This window comes from Guyanagaster necrorhizus, assembly GCF_019112545.1.
Source record: "Guyanagaster necrorhizus MCA 3950 unplaced genomic scaffold BT62scaffold_3, whole genome shotgun sequence".
Classification (NCBI taxonomy): Eukaryota; Fungi; Basidiomycota; class Agaricomycetes; order Agaricales; family Physalacriaceae; genus Guyanagaster; species Guyanagaster necrorhizus.
Genome location: NW_025064882.1, coordinates 1,437,670 through 1,459,785, shown reverse-complemented (window position 1 = coordinate 1,459,785; position 22,116 = coordinate 1,437,670). Strand labels below are relative to the sequence as shown.

Here is a 22,116-nt window from a genome sequence, read left to right as displayed (position 1 = left end):
TCGCTACCCATGGTGGAATTAGAGGTGCGCTTGACGCGTAAGAGAGAAAAACTAAAAACGGAGCAGGTGAACGATGCAGGAAACTCCGAAAGAGAGAGAGAGTTGCTTGTCCGCCACCTCACTGTCACCAGCGCGTATGCACAGCCACCGCCACATGTAACCATGCGTCACGATTTTCGTGACGTCATCGTTTCTGCAACCCTTGAGCTTCATCCCTATGGCGGCTGGGATCTTTGTGTACTACTGCCACGGTATGCGTTTTACATTTGCTATGTTTTGCTCTCTCAATAAATTCAGGATACGGCCACGCAACGCGAGTATCGGCGTTTGCTTGTCATTTGCTAAGTCTTCCGGAGGAAACCAAACCAACAATATATATCGTCTCCTCAGCGCCAAAACATGACTTCGCCAAGAGCATCGGGGCCGGAGTGCAGTACTGCTATGCAGAAATTGACCCTGTTATCGTTCAGCCTTTGGCGTGAGTGCACCTGTCCTTCCAGCGTTAGGAATGGTCGTCATGAGGCCTCCAGATACCACGTCGACCGTCAGAAAAGCGTGCAAGTATTGAAGCAATTTCTCTGCAAGAAAGAGGCTTTATTGGAAGAACAAGGCCACTGGCTGACTCGTGTCAACGCACGATGTGTCCTAAGTGACGCCGTTTCTTGGATGGTAAGATTCGCGTCGGCTTATGTTCTTTGTTAATATTCCACATAGTTCGGCCGCGAAAAGAGCCGGTGTGCCTTTCATTCTCATCACAAGCTTTCCTTTCGACTCGGTATACAGCTATCTCGCTAGGTTATTCATTGACCAATCCCCTACTCTACAGCCACATAAACCTCTCACTGACACCCTTATCCCCGATATACCTGTCCCAAAATGTGAGCTCATGCCATTGGTCGAACCAATTCACTCGGGCTATCGTTGTGCAGACCTTCTTCTAGAACCTCCAGGGAATATGCCCATACCGTCATTCTCTTCAGGGCCATCCCTACCTGCCTCTTCCTGGATTAACACTCAAGACAATAGATTCCATCCCAGCATCATAAAAACGCTATTTCGTCCTTATAACCCACTAGACATATACACCAGCATTCCTTTCCCTCCCTCCTTCTACACGGCTTGCAGGAAAACGTATACCTCGCATAGTTAAAGCTGCACCTCTTCTAGTTTGACCGCCTTGTGTATACGCCTGAAGGAAGATCTCATCTACTGTCTTCGGTTGTAATTCCTTCCGAATTGCATGATCCGGAAATTACCAAGGTCTTATATGTATCTTTCGGTGGTCAAGTTTTCCGAACGCCGGGCGGTAGGTCTCCTAGTAGACTTCACAGCCGAAAGCCGAGCGCCAATGATCTGACCAAATCAATTCAAGGATTGGGCATCTCGTCAGTCAATTTGCCACCGTCCTATCCGGGAGCCAGAAACTCAAATGGTGCTCTTCAGCTGAGTGCTATTTCCGTTGATTATCCGTTACATAATTCTGTATCACGTAGAGAATTCGAGCCTGTCGCATCCCCTCGCTCAGCTACCTCCTTGCATGTATGGATCCCTGGTGCGCCACCTGCTTCCAAAATATCTGGCTCACCACTATTGTCGCTAAGTCCTTCTATCGAATTTCCAACCTTCAACACCATTCCCTCAACGCCTGTCGTACACGCCCCTCATGGGGAATTCGCAGAGCTTGCTGCTGAGGATGAAACTGAATCACGGTTGCTTCCCGACTCTTCTTGGGTTGCTATTGTGTGTGGCGTCACTAAAGACCAATGGGAGTCACAAGATGACTCGGAACTCCCTGAAGGTTTCTATGTAGCGCCACAGGACGTATACATGCCGGATCTTACAGTAGCAGCGGACGTTCTTCTGGGCAAACTCGTGAGTCCAATTTTTAAGTTGCACAGTGGAAATAATTGAATCGATACAGGGTTATGGAACTGTCTCTGAATGCGTCGATTCGGCCACGCCTTTTGTCTATGGTATGTTCCCCTTAGCTGGATACGACAGAATCTCTTACAAAGGTCAAAGTGTCAAGGTCTCTGTTCATTGAAGAGCATGGTCTTCGCTTAATTCTCAACAGTGAAGGTGTCGGAGTGGAACTCTCTAGAGGCTCTTATGAAGCTGGTGAATGGCCTCATGCTGTTCAAGACGCATTTATCAAAGGTCAAACTGCGAAGATCAAGAAACGGAAAGAAATGGTGACTAGAACTGATGTCAATTTGCGCGCTGCCCCAGGAAGGAAAATGGCAGCATCAGTTGTGGCATGGGTAGATGGTTGTTGGAACATGTAAAGCTAGAGTAATTCTGTCATTACCCTTGTTTTGTATTCATAGACTTGTGATTCTGGTTTGTATTATGTTCGGTAGCTGCCTCGGACCGAAGGGGCCGAGGTGCCTTGCCTTCGACTGTCTTGACATTGGTGTTATGTTACGCCACTCTCGCAAAATTTTTGGGACGAGTTTTTCGTGTCGTTTGCCTGTTTGCCTCCATGCGAATGCAAAATTCTTTCGATTTGTATCGACGAATCCACCGGTTACAAAAATCGAAAAGATAGTTCTCGACCACGTCAAAGTGTGTTGAAATATATTCTCGATAACGTTTTATTACTTACAACCACAAGGCAGTTGGGCCGATGCCATTTGGAAGCTTCATGAACTTGTGTTTATCGCATCCAACGGCAGGATACTACATGAATCCCGCCAATGCCGTGTTCGGAAAACGAGGAGACTTCATTACTAGCCCTGAAATCAGTCAGGTTTTTGGAGAGGTGCGAGGGGTGATCAACTCTTTGAGATACTTATGGATGACGAGCCAGCAGCACTGAAAATGAAGCTGGTGGCCATCTGGCTTCTCTCGCAGTGGCAGAATGCAGGTGCCTCACATTCAATACGCCTGGTTGAGCTTGGGCCGGGAAGGGGAACCCTGATGGCTGATATTCTCCGGGTACGCTACATGACTTTTACGCAATCTCTCAGCAGAATTAAAGGCATTCTAGGTGGTCCAGCAGTTTGCGAAAACCACGTTGAAACGGGTCCATCTTGTTGAAACAAGTCCTTCCATGCGGGCACTTCAGAACGACAACCTTCTGCCGTTCTTGAAAAAAGGTAGTTGGGACCTCACCTGGAATGAATCAATAGACGAAATCGAACCCTCGTCCGGTGTTTATACTATGCTCGTAGCTCACGAGTTTTTCGATGCACTACCCGTCAGTATGCTTGAAGTAAGTAGTTCTTTACTGTATAGGAAGGGTTCTAAGGATGGTTTTACAGCGAGGAAAGCAAGGGTGGCATGAAATAATGGTTGATTCTGTACATCCAGAGCTTGACTCAATAAAAGAGTCTGCTTATCCACGATTGCGTCGTGTTATATCTCCCAGCCCAACTGCCGCTTCTACTTTACTCGGTAGATCGTCGCGGCGGTTTGACCAGTTGCCCGAGGGTTCTCGCTTAGAGGTCTCAGCGGCATCATTCAGAGTTGCCAGAAAAGTAGGAGAGCTTCTTTCTCCTGGTGGTTGCGCATTGGTGGTAGATTATGGTGGAGATTCGCCGTTCGAGGATTCCTTCCGCGTACGTTATGCATCAAAGCAGTTTTTATGCAGGGATCCTCATATTACTCGCAGGCATTCAAAGATCACCGAATAGTAGATGTATTTGAGCGGCCAGGTGAATGTGATCTGACCGCAAACGTAGATTTTGGATACATCAAGGAAGCGATGGGCGATCTGGGTGCGTGTCCTCTCTCTCCATTTGCGACGATCCTCGGGCTCATCGAACCCTCCAGTTCCAACGTACGGGCCCCTACCTCAGTCGCAATTTCTTGTATCGATGGGGTTAGAAGCGCGTGTCAATATGTTGATCCGCTCTGCCAAGACAGAAGAGCGAGCGGAAGATATAAGGAAAGCTGCCCAACGTCTTGTGGATGAGGCGGGAATGGGAAAGGAATACAAGGTGTTGGGTATCAGTAACTCGCCTAGTGAACACGGGGTATGGCCATTTGTTCAATAGACTGGTAGCATGATCATGTTGGATTACGCCTCGTAGGAGAAAGAGAACGCGAACTACGTTGACGCTGTCGCCGGCTGTCTTCATTTACATCACGGTCGCGGTGGTGCTTGCGCCTGTATTTCTTGTCGTCGCTTCGCCGCTGCGACTTGTCCTCTGAATCCCCTGACCTCTCCTTCCTTCGTTTCCACATGATCTTGTCCAAACACTTCTTACACAGAACGGCCTTTACCAATGCAGATTTGGTCTCTCCGTGCTCCTGATATGTGAATGGGAGCTCTAATGTCGTCAGGGAAGGCCTGTCGTCGCCACTGGCGCTGTGATGCACACAACGCGTGTTGCCGCATGTTGTCTCCCCTGCCCCAGATAGCACTTCTTCTTCAGTCCTCCATCGTAAAGCAAACTGTTCATCGTAATTAGCGACGGTTGCACATACCCTACACTGATAGAGGACGTACATTTCCAGACTTGTAATGCTTCAGATCGCACACGGCAAACTCGCGGTATAGATTTGAGTAGTACTTCGACGCCAGCTTGTCCTCCCATGATGAATCCTTCTCGTCGTTCTCGTCTTCGCGAAGGAATCTGTAACAAAATGAATGGCTTGAAACATCCGCAGATGGAGAGATGTACTTGTGCGATGCCTTGAGAATCTCGAACTCTGTTGGTCCTTGTGTCAGTGTCAATGTCTTCGAAGGTCCTCTATAGGACCCTAACGCCATGGTCAGGATACAAGAAAGAAAGGCACGTGATTAACACGTTGACTAAGACTCGGTGGTGACCTCTTGACCCTTCACACGAATCACCGGAAGGGCCGAGGCTCCCCCGTCTGACAGCTCATCTACAATCGACTCTCTCATAACCCATACTCCGTCGTAACCCATAGCTCTGATGGTCCACCGACCACTATGGGTTATGAGAGAGTCGACTGTAATAACCTTGCGATAAACAGCATGATTCTTACAATTTATTTAGATAATATCGAGATTCAATTCTATGAAGCCGAACTTGGAAGATCGATGAACAAAAAGCAATAGAAATGCTTCGGGCGAAGTGTGATATATGATAGCTAGTGGTCCAATGTGCCAAGAACAAAAAGAGACCTAAGTATAACTTGAAACTCCACACGAACTCCGGGCGACTTTTTATTAGGTATGATGGTGCACGGTCGTGCTCTTGATAATCCGGCAATCAAAAGCATTTTAGTGGTGGCTGTCATCAGACGCAGAGGTACACTTGTTCAGAAGACTCGAGTCTAGCGGGGTTGTTTGAGATGGGACAGATACGGATGCGTAAGTTGAAGGCGCCGGCTGCTTAAGAATGGACCAAAGCTCGCTCTGGGAGGCGAAGATGAATGCGTTATCCCTGCGTTCACCTTGTGGGCGACGTCTCCTTGAACGACTCTATCTCGAAGTCTACATCGGAAAATGAGAGAAAAACTGGCGTAAAATCTCACACATACCACTTGGCTCAAAATCACTGAGATTCAATTGAAAATCGATATTAACTTTCTTTGATAGTATCTGGAAAGTTCGATCCAACAAAAGAGTTTGATCTTTTCGACGAAAGAGTCCTCCGGAGTCAAAGCCTGATCGCCTAATCGTCGGTCCCAAAGAAGGTCATAAGGAGGATGTTCTTGGCATAATATGTATCGGTGGGAAAGAATCAATGATTCGGCCCAAGTAATCAAGCTTCGCCTCTCGACCGTGGTAACTTCAGGATTGCAAGGCGAAGAGAACATTTGATGCCGAGCCTTCAAGTGTCAATGGCAATTGAGTATTGCATCAGGACAATGATATTATCAAGTAAAGACGTAGTGTTACGAGGTTTCTCCACTATTGGTCACTAACGCGAAGAGAATATGAACTTGGACCAGGGTATCCAAGAACATGGCGGGGACCAGGATATACTATGTACCCAGAACATTTGATTCACGGATTCCCTAGATTACGAGTCTGAGTCCCAATGGTATCGTTAGGCGCTCCACCAGAAGCTGACATAGAGTGGGGCGCGCGCCACAACCTTTGGTTCTTCCAGAACTTCAAGATATCCCAGGCGCTCCACCGAGGCTCCAAATCCAGGCAAGCAGACCGGCATGCCTTTTTGGTATACGTAAATGTCCAGGACAATTTGTTGTCGGGACTCGGGAGGCCGGGTGCATCCATGCAAGCGCTCCGTCTCGATGTTTCAACATTCTGAACCGTATTCTGGGTGTCGGTTCCGCACAAATACGTACAATTGCTGCACTGCGCATGCAGCGGGTAAACATTGCGCTCTATGGACCAGGAAGAGATCAGAAATGCACCGCATGATTCGTTCACCGGTTTCACCATAATGGCCTTGTTATGAAGGAACCCAGTCCATGATGCATGATAACTGGCCGTCGCATGAGCAATTATGCTCAGCTAGCGAAATCGCCGTCGTCCACAAATGCCCTCGTATCGCCGACATCGAATTGACCGACATTGTTAACGACCGCCCAAATCGAATGCTGGGCTGCGTAGAATGATGAGTGACACGCGTTTGTTTTCAAAATTGAATCGGTCATTGATCATTTCTCTCATGGCTATCAAATGCAGAGCTTGACAAGAAAAGCGGTCCCGAAGCTAAAGGCATAGACGTACAAGTAAATATCCGTTGGCGGTGATTCTGCATTGCATTTCGGGTATCCCAGTATAAGCAAAAGTATCACACATTCGGCCTAGCATGCGCCGCCTAAAGTTTACTAGTAAGGGCCATGCAGCGATAGAACAGGTCAGTGGACATTCAACGCATTCAAAGCCTTTGAAAGACGTCGATAGAGAAGCTAGCGCCAAATTCGGGCGTGGGCGTGTCGGAGTGCAGCGGAGCCCAAAAAATATCTCCGCTCACGTCACCGAATGAGAGCGATTTTGTTGCATACCGATTCGTATGGGCTAGGGTGCATTTGTCGACGGCGGTCTCCAAGTTTTTCTCGTTCTAATGTATTACAGCGGTTGGACCGAAAAGTTGCCATCGGCGTCGAGATTTGATAAATACCTCCGTCATGATAACGTTAACGTATTAGGTATATCCATCTTTTTTTCCCTAGTCATCATGACGAAGGGCGGTTGCGAAGGAGAGCCCATTCGATTCTTCGCTTATTTCCCAAGTTACTCCGACAGCATGGAAACCGTCCTGGTGCGTGTTCTGGGTCAACTTTGGTAACATTTATTTACTTTTTACTTATGAATTAGTACATATTACTGAGATCTACGCTTCGTGTTGCGGAAATGGAGCTGCTATGACTCATTGCATGTCACTTTGCAGACGGCTTCGTCGTTGATTGAAGATGCGTTGTGCGCTTTTCGAATGCAAGCGGTTAGATGAATGGTAACACAAGGTGAATCGGGGACATTGTTACTGTCCGAAGCCAAGTTTGCCGAATTCGAAACTACCTTCCAATACCGGAATGAAACCCGGGTGCTTTGTAGTTCTTGTGGTTGTGGCGTCAACGGTCTACGATCTATAGGCTATCGGGGTTCCATCAATCCTATGCTGCATCTGTCTGGACACGCCAGGCGCTCACTGTCCACCAGGTGTCTATCTGACATTTGGAATGACTAACCTTGTATCTCCTTCTGGCCTTTTCTCAACGGGTATGAAGTATACTATTGAAGGACAATTACTGTGATCGTCCAGCATTTTGACGGAGGAACGCCCCGTTCAATGGCCGTGTTCCTAGTTCCTAGACTTCGCTCTCTCATGGGTGAACATCGCAATTTTGATCTTTCCACTGGACTTTGAATAGTCCATGGAGTCTGTATGATGGTACCTCTTTAAAAATTTACTGTCCGTGGTCTCGGATTCCTCCCAACCTGGATTGCGATTTTTTCACAAGGCAGCGAGGATCGTCCGCCCATCAGGTCAAGCGCGTGAATGTTCTGAATCTCATCAAGAACTAGCCAGACTGGCTTTCGGTATCCAGAGATCTAAGTATGGGCCTTATTGCCTTTCTTCTCAGGTTCGGACAGGGCAGCTCTTAATCGGATTCGCCAGATGGGCAGCATGAGTTTGTGCTTCGACTCCCACAGGTTTCAGTGGCGGCTAACACTGGGCAGACCATGTGGTGCGGGTCGAATAGCTGTGAGATGAGTAGTGAAACCAAGGTCCGGCTTCTGATGCGAGGGCAGCAATATCATTGCTCTACCAAATCATGTGAGTGCCAGCTGCAATTCAGCATGAAATCCGTATTGAAATTAGAACATTAGCTGAGAATTTCCAAATATGGAAGCCAATCGGTGATGCCGTGAAATTACCCCAGGATCGGGTCTAAAGGATCAGGCGAGATCCAGCACGGAGATTCGCACGTCTCCTAGAACCAAATTCCTTCAAAATGTCCAGACACATAAGATGTGCATCTTCCCCTCGATTGCTCTTTTCTTCCTCTCCCTTGGTGAGCTCGTCGTCGCCAGCGGCAACCAAGAGATTCTCCTCCACATCAACGACAGTGACTACGTCACGGCTTCGACTTGGCAGCTACACTACCACCTGATCAGAGTTCCAAACATTCTGACACCGTGGAACCACCCGCTTTTTCTAGGCTGCATATATCCATCTTGCTGTCCTCCCTCTGCATCCTTCATGTCGACTCTCCTTCCGCCAAAATTGCCCTTTGTTAAACTCCTACCTTCCAGTGCCTCGGTGCCAGAGCGCAGCACGCGACCGAGGACCTCATCGCTGCGAGGCATGTCCTTGAAGGCACGCAAGGCATTCATCTTACCTGTCGCTACTTTTCTTGGAAGAAGGGGTAGTGGTCCGAAGAGTGCAGAGAGTACACAGATCCCTGCTATTAATACGAGGCAGAAGGAGCCCGCCCCGTGTGAGAAAGTGTCCGGAGAAATAGACTTATCCGTCATCGCAAGGTAAGCTTTTTTTTTTTTTTTTGCAACATATATGTAATATCCGCCTTGTTTTAACGCTTGTCTTGCTTTAGTCTGTCGGAAAAGTTTCCTGCAAGGCGGACTACTGACGCTGAACGCCACAAGACGAAGTAAGTTTGTCAAAAATCCATATGGTGCTTTTTTGACCGTTTCCACAGCTCCCCGACACCGCAGCTACAGGCATCTAAATCGAAAACCCTATTACGAACTATATCGACCACGTTTCGCAAGGTTTCGCCGACAATTCCCAGCTCCCCAAATCCCCAGTACAACAGGGATGCAGCGCTGCGTGAACGCGGTCTTCTGCCTCCCCTTCCTTTGAGCCAACAAGAGTTGGAGCAGAATCAACGTATCCCTAGTCTTGAACTGAAAGTCGTTACTGATGATGATCAGCCAAGTGCTGCGCATCGGATCAAAGAAGAGTGGGAGGCCAAGAACCGCACGGCCGAAGCAGAGCAGCGCCAGCGCCTTACTCACTTCAAGTTTGGTGGTCTAACGTCGCCAAGCGCGCCGGACTTGACTCAGCCCCAAGTCTTGGAGGTTGTTATTGAGATAGATTCTCCTGCTCCTTCCCCCACTTCTGCGACACCATTACACGAGCAAGGCTTAAAACCGCCAGCTTTACACATTAGCCCCTCTACTTCCTGCATTCACTCACATGATACACCTTCGGAACACGAACCAGATCCAGCACTCGTCTCGTTGCCTCCATCGCCTATCTTTACGTCTGTACCAGAGACGGTTGACGTTGATCCGGCTCTTATTCCTATACCCCCTTCACCCATTTCGAAAGGCGTTGTGTTGTCTGCTTTGTCTACTGGACAAACATCAGAATCGGCTGCATCAAGTTCAATGCCCGTCGACAAGATCGAATCCCAGAAGCAGCTTTGTCCTCCCTCACCAACCTTTTTGAATGTGGTCACACCTCCTGCATCTCCAACTATGTCCACTGGGCATAGTACAGAAGAAGGATCCCTTGCGCCGCCGTCATGCAGACGTTCACAGACTATTCTTTCACATGAATCGTCGGATGAATCTTCCATTGCCACTCCTTCCATCGATGCCACGTCACAGGTACTTACTATTGTTACAACGAGCTCGGAATCCCATACGAGCGGACGAAGGTCTGCGGGGAAAGTTTGGGCGAATGATTTCCCATCTCATGACATCCCCGTGATCGTTGAAAGCCCGAAAGAGGAGGCCGCCTCTCCCTTTTCAAATGACGGAAAATCCTCCGATTCTCCTGTAGAACCGGAGAGCTCTTTGCTGCGGCGGGGACAGACTACTCCCTCTCCGACAGAGTCTCGAATTAAAGGACAACGTCGGAGGTCGCTGAACCTTTTCAAGAAACTCGACAAAGCGTCAGGTTCTCGATCGTTAACAACGGTTCGCCGGTCGCTAGTAGGAACTCTGGGCAGGAAGGAAAAATCCGATCTCCCTGTATCACCTACCATTCCCTTGGCTCTCCCCTCGCCACCTCTCGCTGAACGTCGAGGCTTGCGCGCAGTGCGATCTTTGGGCTTTAATCGACAACTCGCGGTAGTAACTGGTGCAGAAATTCCTTCTCCGAGCCCCCGGCAACCTCTGAGCCCGACGATACATAACCCTGGTAGTATACTCCTTGGAACATGCGAGATCGAGGACGAGGAGAGTAGACGGGTGACAGAGTTGGCTTTCCTTGGATAATCATCGTCATTCATTTATCGTTTTGCTCGTCTTCCTTTGCGTTACCGCTCTTCAGTATCATGACACTTACGACCACCATCATTTGCATCGTCTGTACATTTACCTCTTCGTTTCTTCTGCTTTTTCGCATTTACTGGCATTACTGGGTTCGTGTCGTTCTGTCTGTCGTTAACATACTTTGTTTATATCTCATGTGTTTTTACTCTAATCAGAGACCTTTTTGGCGACGAGTCACACCTTATTATTAACTTTCCATCCTCCACTTCATGCTTTTGACAGTGACAAAGCATTGGGTGAACCCGGGAAATGGAGGTGCTGTTTTCGTCTTTAGTGACCCATTGAGTTTACCTTCTTGATGTGCCAGGACCTTGATGTGCCAGGACCCGGATATGACAGTACTCCGATATACAGCTTCAAGGGGTATCCGAATGTGATGTTAACCGCTGACGATCTCGTCAATTTTTCAGGAACTCAGGTCGCAAGGATCTGGACCTTATCTTGTAAAAAAAACAGCAAGGAACAGTCTACATATTCACTGTCAGGACCTAAGCAGAATCTTAACAAGAATCGATGGGTGTCACGTCCAGTCGCGTCGAATAAAGTAAGATTGACTACTAGTCTCCGGTTATCCAACTTGTGAAGTGGCAGGGTCGCGCTGCATCTACGATCGTATACGATCGTCACGCTATTAATATTTTGAGCTCGGAGCTCACTCTTTTTTACCCTGTACTCCTTGTACTCCCCCTTCGTCGACTGAACCATCTCCAAAGACCTTGAGCTCTTTGGGGTTCCTATACCTTTCAGCCTGGGCTGCCGTAGCTGCGCACTCATGTACCTCACTTCAAGCAGCCTTCATCCAAAAACGTCATCAGGGTTGACTGCGCTGGAAATATAGCGTGCTTGGCTCTGATTTTTATCAGTGTCATTGCCACTGTATAAAGTCTATAAAGTCACGTTATCGTACCCCTTTCCACTTTGCCTAAACAATTTAGCAAAGCATCCACCCCGTGTCATGACCGAAGCCCTGGAAAAGTATCTGACGCTCTCGGATGGGAGGAGATTAGCCTACGCAGACAATGGGGATCCAGCCAGTTCCCTTGTCATCGTCTTTTATCACGGAGTATTTGGTGTTGGAAGAGCACCTCGCATGTCTCCAGCCTTGCGAGAATTGGGCGTTCATTTTGTTGCGCCCACTCTTCCCGGATGGGGAAAATCTGATCCCCGCCCCAAGGACTTATCATATCCTGCCAGTTTAACGTCCGACTTTACAACGTTAATTAATCACCTTCATCCCAATGATGACAATCTCAGGATATATATCAGTGGGGGCTCGTTTGGGACTGTTCCTGCCCAAATTCTTTATGGGGCATCCTTCGACGCGTTTCCGCTTGGGCGCAAAATAGTCGGATGTCTACTCCTGGCGCCGTTCTCTCCTTTCAAGTGGGACAAAGGATATACGAAGGGAATGACGTGGCAGAACTATATCTCAGTCGGGCCTCCCTCCCAGTTATTCCCTTTCAGAGCCATTCCCCGAATGCTAGTGGCAGCGATATCGGCACAGATGGGTACAGTCGAGAGAGCCGAAGTTCTCATCAGGAAAATCCTCTTCGACAAAACAGACGAAAGGGAGCGCAAGGCTTTTGCGAAGTGGAGGGAACAGAATGGCATTGCTGAGGGTCAGCTCGAGAGAGAGTTTGCGGAGAATGCCAAGTGCAGTATTGCAATGTGGCGGGAAGGTTTCTTGGAGACATCTGATGATCTTCATTGTGATTGGGGTTTCTGCCCTAATCAACTGGATGAGGAACATTCGAAGCGGCCTTTGTTGGTTGTCGCATCGACAAGTGATGAGCTAGGTCCCGACATGGCAAAGTGGCTTGTCGGTAATTACGCCAACGCGAAGCTCGAATGGGTGCAAGGTGGACATATAGCTGCGTTGTATGAATTAGATGGCATCTGGAAGCGTTTTATCGAGGAGGCGGAGGGCACCATTATTGTCCATTCTGACCAACAGTGATTATAATTATCTTATGTTCTGCTCAAAAGTGTGACCTGAGCTTGGATTGTCTTGGGGACGCCCGGATCGTACGTCAAAGGTTTTCTTCGATCACTGCCAGGGACCTACTTCATTGCTTTACTGACATGGGCAACAGAAATGGACCCCGCATGTGCCAAGGCATGGGGAAGGTTGGCAGGCGCCTATAGTGTGAGCTTTTCTCACGGGAACATATCCTTGTATGCTCACCGGTTAATTTCCAGATTGTCGGACAGCAGCAAGCCAGTGTGATCAGCGGGCCCTAGATACCTTACCCCAGCGGAGTCCAAACAGAAGTCACAGTACGAGGATGGCAATGCGCCTCGCCGACCAATGGAAAGCAATCCTTTAGCCTTTAAAGTCGATGCAACGTTGAAATTACCCCGTGGGACGCAGCCAATGATATTCTTCCTGAGTTAGTGGCCCGGAAATTATGATAGCAGCAGTGTTTGTCCATTGCCCCTTTGAACAGAAGCGAGAAACGATGAGTCCTTGAACATAGGTTTGGGACATCCATTCTGCATACTTGGTATGATCTTATTGTTATATGAGAAAATCACATCTTTCGTGGGGTTCGAAATATATATATATCTCCGCACTTAGGGAGGTACGTCTATTCCGCTATACCCCATTTGTCTCATCCAAGTCACAATCTTCCAGCGTTTTCAGCAAGAACTATCCAATGAGACTCTTAAAGAATACGAAGAAGTGGAATTGCTAATCAAGAGCGTTGACGACGACACTACCAATTCCTCGCATCCACCAGAGGTCATGTCGTCGTTCTTTAGGATTCGCTCCGGTAATGCGAATGTGTGCGTTGTTCAGTGTTGTCATGAGTGCTATCGTCGACACGCAGGCTTGCAAACGACAGTTAACCCTTGAAATAGCTATTATTATAACATGCTGTATTAGGTTCCGGTTTAGTGATGCTATGCTTAGCAATTATAGTATTAAATACATCTAAATGAGACCTCTTGGGACTCGAATTAGTCGCGAGCCGTAGCTGTAATAGCGAGGGGGTAGTCAAAAAGTGTTGTGCGCATATTCAGTATACCATCCTGGAACTTCTGTTGGTCAAATGATCTGGGAAGCTCCATGTCATATGCCATCATGAGCTTGGCCACTGTGAGGTGAAGTTCCTGCGTAGCAAAGATCTTGCCGAGGCAACTGAATGCACCTGTGAACAATGTTTGTGAATATCTCCTCAGAGGTAAATGTGACAGACCATATGAGAAACACAACATCGCGTTTTTCTTGGTGATTGTCTCCGGACCAAGACCCTCAGGCTGCCACCTTTCTGGCAAGAATTCCATAGGTAAGGGGTAGAAGTTCTCTGGACTGGTTTGCTGGGTATAAGGTGGGACCGACTGTAGATGTTCTCAGATGTAAAGCTGGAAACATCACGCAAGGAGCCTACCACAATGATGTCCTCGGGTATAAATTCACCGTCAATCGTACACCCACCCTCTCCAACAACACGGGGGAGACCACCAAATGGGGTACCAAGACGAAGACCCTCCCAGACAACACCATTGAGGTAGGGGAGTTCTTGGAGGCCCTTAGGATCATCGATTTCATCGAGGCTGTGGAAATGAGCATCAAGTTCATCACGAAGTTTCTTGTAGACAGCACGGTCACGGAGGAGATAGAACAGAAGGATAGTAAGGGTTCCTCCCGTGGTGTCAGATCCTAACATGAGATATATCAGTGGATACTGGCTCTTGCAACATTCTATGTACGTACCGGCGGCAATGGCAAAGGCAGAGTCAATGTTGAGGTCTTCATCACCAAGACGCTCACCACCCTTCTCACCAAGCTGGAATACACTGTATGAGAATCCGTATCATAAGTCCGATAGTGCATCTTACCAGGTACGACGCAATGTCATCACCAGTTATGTGCTTCCTAACGTCCATGAGCTTTGTGGCGGTCTTCTCCAGGACATGGAACTCATCCGAAGCGGGCAAGTTCCACGCAATGTCGAAGATAGAAGGCGCTTCACCAAGTCTGCATAGGAACGATTAGGGTATATTCAAAAATCACGCGGAGTGGGCTCACACTTCGAAAACCACTGTGGCGTTTTGAGCATTCTCAGAGACATTCTCTGGGTCACCATCAGCCATAAGTTCCTGGGTCACTTTGGAGCCATGCTATTCAGATAATTGGACCGACAACACTTACGACGTCACTTGTTGCACCAAAAGTCATCTCAGCCTAAGACATCATCAGTAAGAGAAATCGCGTGAGCAGAGAGAATTATTTCCTGACCATCAAATCATATGCCCAATGACGAATGATCTCAGACATGTCAATCACACCATCAGCACCACGACGTTTGTCCATGACTTTAATCATTTGCTTCGTGCGCTTATCAACGACGGCAAGAAGCTTGACAAGTCTAAAAATGCTCGAATCACTTTGAAGAAAAGAAGAGCGCGAAGAGATCATACGACTTAGCGCTGAAGGCACCAGCCCAAGCTTTTCGGCGAATGTTGTGGATATCTCTTTCGGGAGTGAAGAACAATCCTCCGACTGGGGCACGTCCAGGACGGTACGCCATGCTCTTATCCATGCTCTGTGCAGTCGTGTAGATGGGGTGCACGGCTTCGACAGATGCAATAGAGAGTGTGTTGGGACCTAACCACTATTACTCTCCGTGGATGAAGGAAAATCAATGAGACACACCAGTTCGAACAAATTTACCATACTGCTCATGAAGCCCCTTGATAATAGTGTAACGATGACCAGTAGACACCATGTGCATGGTCTTCAGCGACGTGATCTTATTGAGGAAGGGGCCAGGGAAGCGCCAAAGCGGGTGCAGAGGTGATAGACGGTAAGCGACGGCAATAGCGATCATTGTCCCCAAGAACGACGCCAGTCCACCAGTCGCCATCCCTAAGGACTGGCTGATACTAAGTCCTTTGAAGATGCCTCTGCCAAAAACCGACGCCCAGGCCAAAGCACAAACAACAACCGCAGTGTCACCACGGTACTCATTATGATTGAGATACAAGGTAGTTGCCTGATAGTGAAAGTACCTTGAGATACGTAACGTATGAGCACCTGACAGAACTTACTGCTCCAACTGCTGCAGCAGAACTACAGACACCAGAGAAATCAAACGAAGGAGCCAGTCCTTGTAAGGTCGACACAGACATGATGAGATGGTAGTTGAGTAAAAGAAGGGCGTGCAGAATGGCTTCATAAAAAGACAGATGAGACCCGACTCGGGAGCAGCGTAGATCCAAAACGGATATGGGGCGCAACATACTACAGAATGCAATGCGTTCCGTATTAGACGGCCTCCAGCAATCTGGCTAGAAGTAGCAAGGGCAGCGACAGAACTGGAAATTTGATTGGCACTTTCTTCGCGTTATGATCTACGGCAGCGCTATAAATACCAATTAAAACTTTAGGAGTACAGGGTTTAACGTTAAACAAATAAGTTACCCACCATATGCCCTGAAAATCGGGTGGGTAAGATAAATTGCATCGTCGCCGCTGTAACTCTTGGTCTCGTCCATGTCATGGTGACGTCCAAATTCTTGCCAAGCGCTCTAATAACTGGGCTCGACTCTGCAGGATTCATAGCCCATCTTACGTTGCTGAAACAAAGAGTTTAGAGAAGTATGTATGCTTGTGCTTGGTTGAATACACGGGGTAAATCTTGCTGTACGAAGTAGTGTCTGATGGCGACTCGGATGGCCACAGAAATCACCAAAGGCTCGCAAACTGGCGATGGGCATTCGCCTTTGTTAGAATTGCGTTATTATCATTCGTTTTCAGGGACGTGATCAAACAACAGAACTCTGAAGCAAATTCCAGAACACGACGAGTTAATATAACTTGGTGCATACTCACTGCTGCCATGCTTCCTGGTTGAGATGAGAATTTTTCATGGATTTCGTCACGTCCGTTGACCGCTCTACACCCATTGCGGCAAAGTGAATTATACGAGTCCAGACGGAGGTTTCCAATTGATGTCCAGACAGAACGCCACTGAGAGGCGTCCGGGCGATGAGCTCCCAGCACTGGAGAAGGCCAGAGATGGTGGAAGAGAAGTGAAGAAGACGCCGCCCAAAACGGAATGGACACCCGTTTAGGGCAGGCAGGTCAAATGGCATGACCGTGTCCGCACGGCGACCTCCATTCGAACCGATAAAGGTCCGAAATATTTAAGCGAACTTGGCAAAGACAGTGCGATACTTAAACTGAAGTACGGGGCACCTGACTGGCACCATTGTCCTGCTTTCAATATTCCATGTACAGAGAGGCTCTGCCAATTCCAGCTGTAGTTCTGTTCGAATGAGCGCAGGCAACCGAGCATGTCAAGATAACTGTCTTCTAAAACGTCTTAGAAAATGTCCAAACCAACCGACTATTTACCGATAAAATGTAAATACGTACCAACCTTCCATCCTTTTTACTTATATACAATGCCCCCGACTACTACTCAGCTCAAAGACGAGGGAAACAAGCTGTTTTCCCAAAAGGATTTTTCTGGCGCTATCCTCAAGTACACTGAAGCGATTGCGGCAGATAACGACAATGCTATCTTGTACGCGAATCGAGCGGCGTGTTATTTGAATACAAAAGAGTGGGTGACTTTGACGCATAGAATGATAGCACGTATCGACTGAATGTCGTTTAGATATCTCAATGCAGCCAGCGACGCCAGACAAGTGAGCACTCAACTTCGCCACGACGCGTTCATGATAACTATACTGACCATCTTTTTGACTCTAGGCCATCAGCATCGATCCAAAGTGCGCAAAAGCCTATGCACGGCTGGCTACTGCTCATGATGTTTGCAAATCCTGTCCGGCCTTTTCTTTCTCACTGACGTCTTGAGACAGATGGTTATGGAGTATTGGCAGAGTGTTAAAGATTGGCAAAACGCGCTAGATGCCCTTTCCACGGAGAATCCGTCCACTGCTCAAGTCAGGAAGCGTGAGCAGTACCAGGCTGGTCTTAACACTTCTCGAGCAGCTTTGGAGGACTTAAAGGCCCAACCGGAACGATCTTTTACGTTGTCAGCGCGTGATACCTCCCAGCTTCCTTGGACCGCTGCGGAGGCTCTTCTCCCGCGGCTCGCTTCAGAAGGCAACTATAACAGCAGTGTACGTTCATCGTTGTCTTACAAACTGTAGCTGACTTTTATCTAGGCTTGGGTCATTTACTCTGCTGCCCAGGTTTGTGGTGACCACTTTAATATGAATAGTCACTCATGTGTACTATAGGAATTTACCGACGGTGTCAGCAAGATGAAGACCACGAAGAAAGTTGGCGTAGCTTTAATGGGGCACTTGGGTGTGCGCGTTTTTCCCTCAAGTCTATGCATATTCAAATACTTAACTCATATTTCAGGTCCTTGCTTCCATCAGTAATGCCGTCCTCGCAGATAATAGAACATTTCATATTTCAGACCCTCAGTTTGTTTCCATGTATAACCTGCAGGGTAAACGCCATCTTCCCTATAGTCGTTGGGTCAACTGCTTCATCTTCCTTTACAGTGCAACTTGAAGCGACGAGAAGCGGAGCATGGACTGATGGAGGACCCGCTCAAGTTAAGAAAGAAGTGCAGGCACGATTGCAGACAGATGGATGGAGCAATGTCCGTCCTGCAATCAGTGTCACGGTTCGGTAAATGAATTTTAATTGGAAGAGGCAGCGCTAACTATTTCTAATGTAGCTGCTTGATTATGAGAGCATTCATGGAAGGCCGATTTAGGGGTCTCCGTGCTCTCGAGCTAGAGTTTCTAATCACGGTTCTCGATATCTTAGAATGGGGTCGTGAAGTCTTCCGTGATGTTCCTAGGTGTGTCGTGGCGTCATCGATCAACAACAGGGTCTCAAATCGTTTTTAGGGAGGAACGCGGCACGGTGTTTGACTTGACCTTTGTGCGGGGGGTTCGGAACATGCATCTCCACGCACTAATGGAGGTATGTCCGCTGAAATGTGCCCAGCATTCATACTGGTTCATCCCACTATTAGGCGTATGCTGAAAAACCTGCTGGTAATGAACAGTACCTGGAAGAACTGTTAAAAAGAGCGAACGATCTGATACGTGCAGTCGATGAAAATCCACCTCCTGAATCACTGCGGACTATTAATCCGGGATTCAAGCTTGCGTATTATGGTTATTGTAAAGGACATGCTCTTGCGTACTTCTTTTATTTATCCTTTCGCTCCATCTTCTAACCTCGTTATTTACAGAATGAAAGGATTCTACTACAATAAAATTGGAAACTCCGAAGCTTCTAAGGATGGGGGAAAGGCAATTCGGTCATATTCTGCTGCTGGGCATGCCTATCTTGCCGCGGCTGAATGCTTCCCACCAGACGATGAGTGCTACAGCTGTAAGGTTACATATCTTCGGAGGCTAAACAACCGCTAATCCTGTTTTTGTGATAGGGTTCCTGCATTGCGCCATTCAGGCTATGTGGGGCTGTGGCACCCCTGTAGCTGTTCAACTGGAAGCAATGGAGAAGCTGCGGAAATCACTTCCTGAGGTTAAAAAAATCTGGTCATGTTCTCAGATGAGTAAGGGTGGAGCCATTCAGCTTTGTGAAAGCATGATCAAGACCGAGACCAGCCTCCGGGATATGGTTGCTAAAGGAGAGTTGTCCTTGGATGATTGCGTCAGTCCTCAGGAACTCTAGAATGAAGCATATGCAAAGGGTGACCTTCACAATCTATAATTGTATCATAACATCTTCTCTCGTTGTCGATTGTACACGCGTTCTGTATCATACATGCTTCTCCCTTCTGTATACTTGTGATCAATATAGAGGTTTACTCGATCATTGCACAGCAGGTGTTCAAGTTCTCAGGGGCAAAAGGAGTGCCTCTGTGAGAGATATCTACAACTCAAGAGCTGGAACTAAGCTGCTCTAAAAAAAAATCGGGTTACAAAGAAATGTACGAAGTAATCCTGCCTGCCCAGCATCATGTCTCCCCTACACTCTCAGAAAGTGGCAAGGATCATGAGCGGGAAGGATTCACGCAACCACTCAATGGTGCCGTAAGAACATAAGTAAACAAGAAGAGAAAAAGGCTGCCAGGGAGCATTAAAACGAACCCGGAAATCTTCATATCATCCTGCGGCCTAGAGTACCCGAGCGCTTCGCTCGGCGAGAGTAAGTGGCGGTTTCCAAGCATGTATCCTTAGTCGAAGAGCACCCATCCCAGTCAGGGTTAGGCTGCGATGCCGCGATACATTCGTTGTATGCTGGGATGTTATCGTTAGAGGGTATCAGTATGGAGACAGAGAAGCGTACTATTCATGCATTCGTTAGCGTCAGTGGTGCTACTAGTTGACGTGCTGGTGCTGGCGACGGACGCCGAGGTGGACGTAGCAACGGACGTTTTAACAGTAGAAGTGGCATCGGAGGCGACAGAGGCTGAGATAGCAACGGTGCCAGATGCTGAGGCGGCGGATGTGGCAGAGGCAGAGGCGGCGCTCGAGATGGACGAGACAACAGGAGTTGACGATGAACTGATAGTAGACACAACTACGTTGCTCGCGGAAACTTCGACAGAGGAAGCTGCATATGTTGATGCTGCAGCCTCCGAGCTCGCGGAGCTGTTAACGAGGACGAAAATGGAGGTAGCACTGGTGGTAGCCTCTGCAGATGCTACCGTAGCACTCTCGGATGCGGACGCTGCTGTAGTCGAGGCCGACGAATCGCTGGATCCTCCCGCGGTAAAATCAATACAATCCTCGTAGGTCTGATCGATGCTTTCGGCGTACCAACTAGAACGAAAGTTTCGATTTCTTAATCAACAGCCATTTGAAAAATAAAGTTTTGGACTTACTACCACTGGATGACACAATCTCCAGCCGCCGTACACTGGTCGCCAAGGTCATTGGGTATCGTGATGTTCCAAGCCTCATCATCCGCCGTCACGCCACTTTGGTTACTGGCATAATCATCCCAAGAGTAAAGGGCATCACCAATGACGGTATTGGTTGCGGTTGCGACTGTGCATGGGTCGGATATTAATCACTGTGGACAATAAGAAGAAAGTCATCTACCTATGGAAACATTAGCAATCTAGAGCCGGAGACAAGAAGAGATGAGACTATGTCTAACGGTTAAGATGATACACTTACTCCGGTATGCGGCGCCCTAATGTCAGCAGTCATCGAAACCGTTTGCCCGGCCGTGTAACTTTGGACGTTCGCTTCATTATCAGCAAACTGGTATCCTTTGCACAACCAAAGGTTGCAAGCCGATGTCTCGTCTGAACTGGTTTGCATTTCCTGCTGGATGTTGCCGTATGGATCGGAAGTTTCTACGGAAAGTAGTTGCGAACCACAAGCCTCTGAGAATGCAGAGCCAATGGTGTCACTACGGGGGGGTGGACTAGTTAGTTTGCCGTGTCCAAAGGCCTGGCCGGCGAGGAAGACGACAGAAGTAGATATCAAGGTTGCGGAGATCATGTTTGGAGCTCGTATGAAGTAGGTCTGTACTTGAATGACCAGTCGCAGACGCGCAGTGATGCGAAAAGAGTGAACAGAAGGAAAGGCGCTAGGGAGAGAATGTGGAGAGGAAACAGGAAGAAAACTGTAGGATCCTTGCTGAACTTGCAAGCCTTTTGTATTGCCAGGGCATCCATAAACTCATCGTTAAGGTACGCTGGCTATGCGGGAGCCATGGGGCTCCGGAGAAATTTGGGCAACGAGTTCATTGATGAGCGTTCCTTTGGAAGATAAATTCCTATCGTCGACCACATGGCGAGATGGTGTCATAGTAACATTTGCGAAATGGCGCCGACGGCGCCTTCCTTTCGCAACCGTAGGTGTTTGGGCTTTGTCGAACACGGCACCAGAACATGCAGATCGGAGACAAGTGATGGAAATTTTGTTGTCCTGTGTCCCCTCTAGTCCAAGAGTCTCCGTCAAGCTTCCAGGCGAAGTGAATCAATTAGAGTCAAGGGATATGCGATGAGGGATATTTGCCAACAAATAAGTTTCACTGATTTGAAAAGGACGCAAATCCACGTGGCTGCTCCGATCTGATCAGATAAGCCCCGTGTCGCCTCCCTCGATTATTGCCATTTGTGCCGCTGTATTCTTCCATTATGTACTCCTATGTAGCGATGTGCTGACCCTGGTATTTCTTCTCCGATCTCAGGGCCAATTCACCTCGGACCTGAGTTTATTAACGCTTTGATGAAACTTGTCGTACGGAAAGGGGACTCGTAGTCCAGTGGGGGATCTCTTCAGGCGAAATGCTCAATGGCCAATGATTTGCCTATCTTGCTTCGCGGTTCGGCTAAGTGAGGGGTTGTAATGACGATGATGATGTGTCAGAGGCTTGATCAACTGTTATCAGCCGTAAACTAGTATTCAGTTACTTGGCTGCGATCCAAAGGTACGACATGTAAAGTTTCATCGGAGTTTTCTCCCTTGATGAGGGCAGTACGTAGCTGCATCGGATCGTCAACTGGATGGCTGGATCTATTCTCGTTTCCGGCTATTCGAATCTCGCC

The 22,116-nt window shown here is 48.1% G+C and overlaps 8 protein-coding genes across 8 annotated transcripts; 5 read left to right on the top strand and 3 right to left on the bottom strand.

The window, feature by feature from the left end:
* Nucleotides 1-217: 217 nt before the first annotated feature.
* Nucleotides 218-2,285, top strand: BT62DRAFT_978168 (uncharacterized protein; the record flags this gene model as incomplete). The annotated part of the gene is made up of 8 exons (XM_043189326.1): nucleotides 218-251; nucleotides 298-478; nucleotides 531-680; nucleotides 715-1,131; nucleotides 1,200-1,432; nucleotides 1,496-1,872; nucleotides 1,922-1,973; nucleotides 2,023-2,285. 8 exons carry the CDS (start codon nucleotides 218-220, stop codon nucleotides 2,283-2,285), a joined length of 1,707 nt encoding a protein of 568 aa, XP_043044856.1.
* Nucleotides 2,286-2,388: 103 nt separating this feature from the next.
* Nucleotides 2,389-3,998, top strand: BT62DRAFT_984505 (DUF185-domain-containing protein; the record flags this gene model as incomplete). Its single annotated transcript, XM_043189865.1, has 7 exons — nucleotides 2,389-2,565; nucleotides 2,615-2,761; nucleotides 2,827-2,937; nucleotides 2,990-3,214; nucleotides 3,264-3,560; nucleotides 3,614-3,719; nucleotides 3,775-3,998. Exons 1-7 carry the CDS (start codon nucleotides 2,419-2,421, stop codon nucleotides 3,996-3,998), a joined length of 1,257 nt encoding a protein of 418 aa, XP_043044855.1. The 5' UTR covers nucleotides 2,389-2,418.
* A 13-nt stretch (nucleotides 3,999-4,011) lies between these two features.
* BT62DRAFT_883428 (uncharacterized protein) lies at nucleotides 4,012-4,717 on the bottom strand (the record flags this gene model as incomplete). Its single annotated transcript, XM_043182746.1, has 3 exons — nucleotides 4,012-4,398; nucleotides 4,454-4,580; nucleotides 4,629-4,717. 3 exons carry the CDS (start codon nucleotides 4,715-4,717, stop codon nucleotides 4,012-4,014), a joined length of 603 nt encoding a protein of 200 aa, XP_043044854.1.
* Nucleotides 4,718-7,874: 3,157 nt separating this feature from the next.
* Nucleotides 7,875-10,823, top strand: BT62DRAFT_927036 (uncharacterized protein). Its single transcript, XM_043185167.1, has 4 exons — nucleotides 7,875-8,171; nucleotides 8,225-8,878; nucleotides 8,950-9,006; nucleotides 9,055-10,823. The coding sequence occupies exons 2-4, from the start codon at nucleotides 8,367-8,369 to the stop codon at nucleotides 10,580-10,582; spliced, it is 2,097 nt and encodes a 698-aa protein (XP_043044853.1). The 5' UTR covers nucleotides 7,875-8,171; nucleotides 8,225-8,366; the 3' UTR covers nucleotides 10,583-10,823.
* Nucleotides 10,824-11,477: 654 nt separating this feature from the next.
* Nucleotides 11,478-12,905, top strand: BT62DRAFT_418699 (alpha/beta-hydrolase). Its single transcript, XM_043180834.1, has 2 exons — nucleotides 11,478-12,785; nucleotides 12,839-12,905. The coding sequence occupies exon 1, from the start codon at nucleotides 11,595-11,597 to the stop codon at nucleotides 12,594-12,596; it is 1,002 nt and encodes a 333-aa protein (XP_043044852.1). The 5' UTR covers nucleotides 11,478-11,594; the 3' UTR covers nucleotides 12,597-12,785; nucleotides 12,839-12,905.
* Nucleotides 12,906-13,600: 695 nt separating this feature from the next.
* BT62DRAFT_882966 (cytochrome P450) lies at nucleotides 13,601-15,510 on the bottom strand (the record flags this gene model as incomplete). The annotated part of the gene is made up of 9 exons (XM_043182726.1): nucleotides 13,601-13,791; nucleotides 13,840-13,981; nucleotides 14,032-14,303; nucleotides 14,358-14,430; nucleotides 14,483-14,621; nucleotides 14,673-14,764; nucleotides 14,883-15,012; nucleotides 15,065-15,251; nucleotides 15,300-15,510. The coding sequence occupies 9 exons, from the start codon at nucleotides 15,508-15,510 to the stop codon at nucleotides 13,601-13,603; spliced, it is 1,437 nt and encodes a 478-aa protein (XP_043044851.1).
* A 1,543-nt stretch (nucleotides 15,511-17,053) lies between these two features.
* Nucleotides 17,054-19,684, top strand: BT62DRAFT_1039237 (uncharacterized protein; the record flags this gene model as incomplete). Its single annotated transcript, XM_043178405.1, has 13 exons — nucleotides 17,054-17,214; nucleotides 17,269-17,325; nucleotides 17,372-17,423; nucleotides 17,474-17,737; nucleotides 17,783-17,809; nucleotides 17,858-17,929; nucleotides 17,985-18,075; nucleotides 18,131-18,260; nucleotides 18,310-18,439; nucleotides 18,489-18,560; nucleotides 18,613-18,782; nucleotides 18,835-18,977; nucleotides 19,033-19,684. The coding sequence occupies 13 exons, from the start codon at nucleotides 17,054-17,056 to the stop codon at nucleotides 19,278-19,280; spliced, it is 1,617 nt and encodes a 538-aa protein (XP_043044850.1). The 3' UTR covers nucleotides 19,281-19,684.
* BT62DRAFT_418388 (uncharacterized protein) lies at nucleotides 19,613-21,165 on the bottom strand. The gene is made up of 5 exons (XM_043180832.1): nucleotides 20,735-21,165; nucleotides 20,657-20,675; nucleotides 20,437-20,602; nucleotides 19,899-20,374; nucleotides 19,613-19,849 (listed from the first exon to the last, which is right to left on the bottom strand). Exons 1-5 carry the CDS (start codon nucleotides 21,062-21,064, stop codon nucleotides 19,710-19,712), a joined length of 1,131 nt encoding a protein of 376 aa, XP_043044849.1. The 5' UTR covers nucleotides 21,065-21,165; the 3' UTR covers nucleotides 19,613-19,709.
* Between the last annotated feature and the right edge of the window lie 951 nt (nucleotides 21,166-22,116).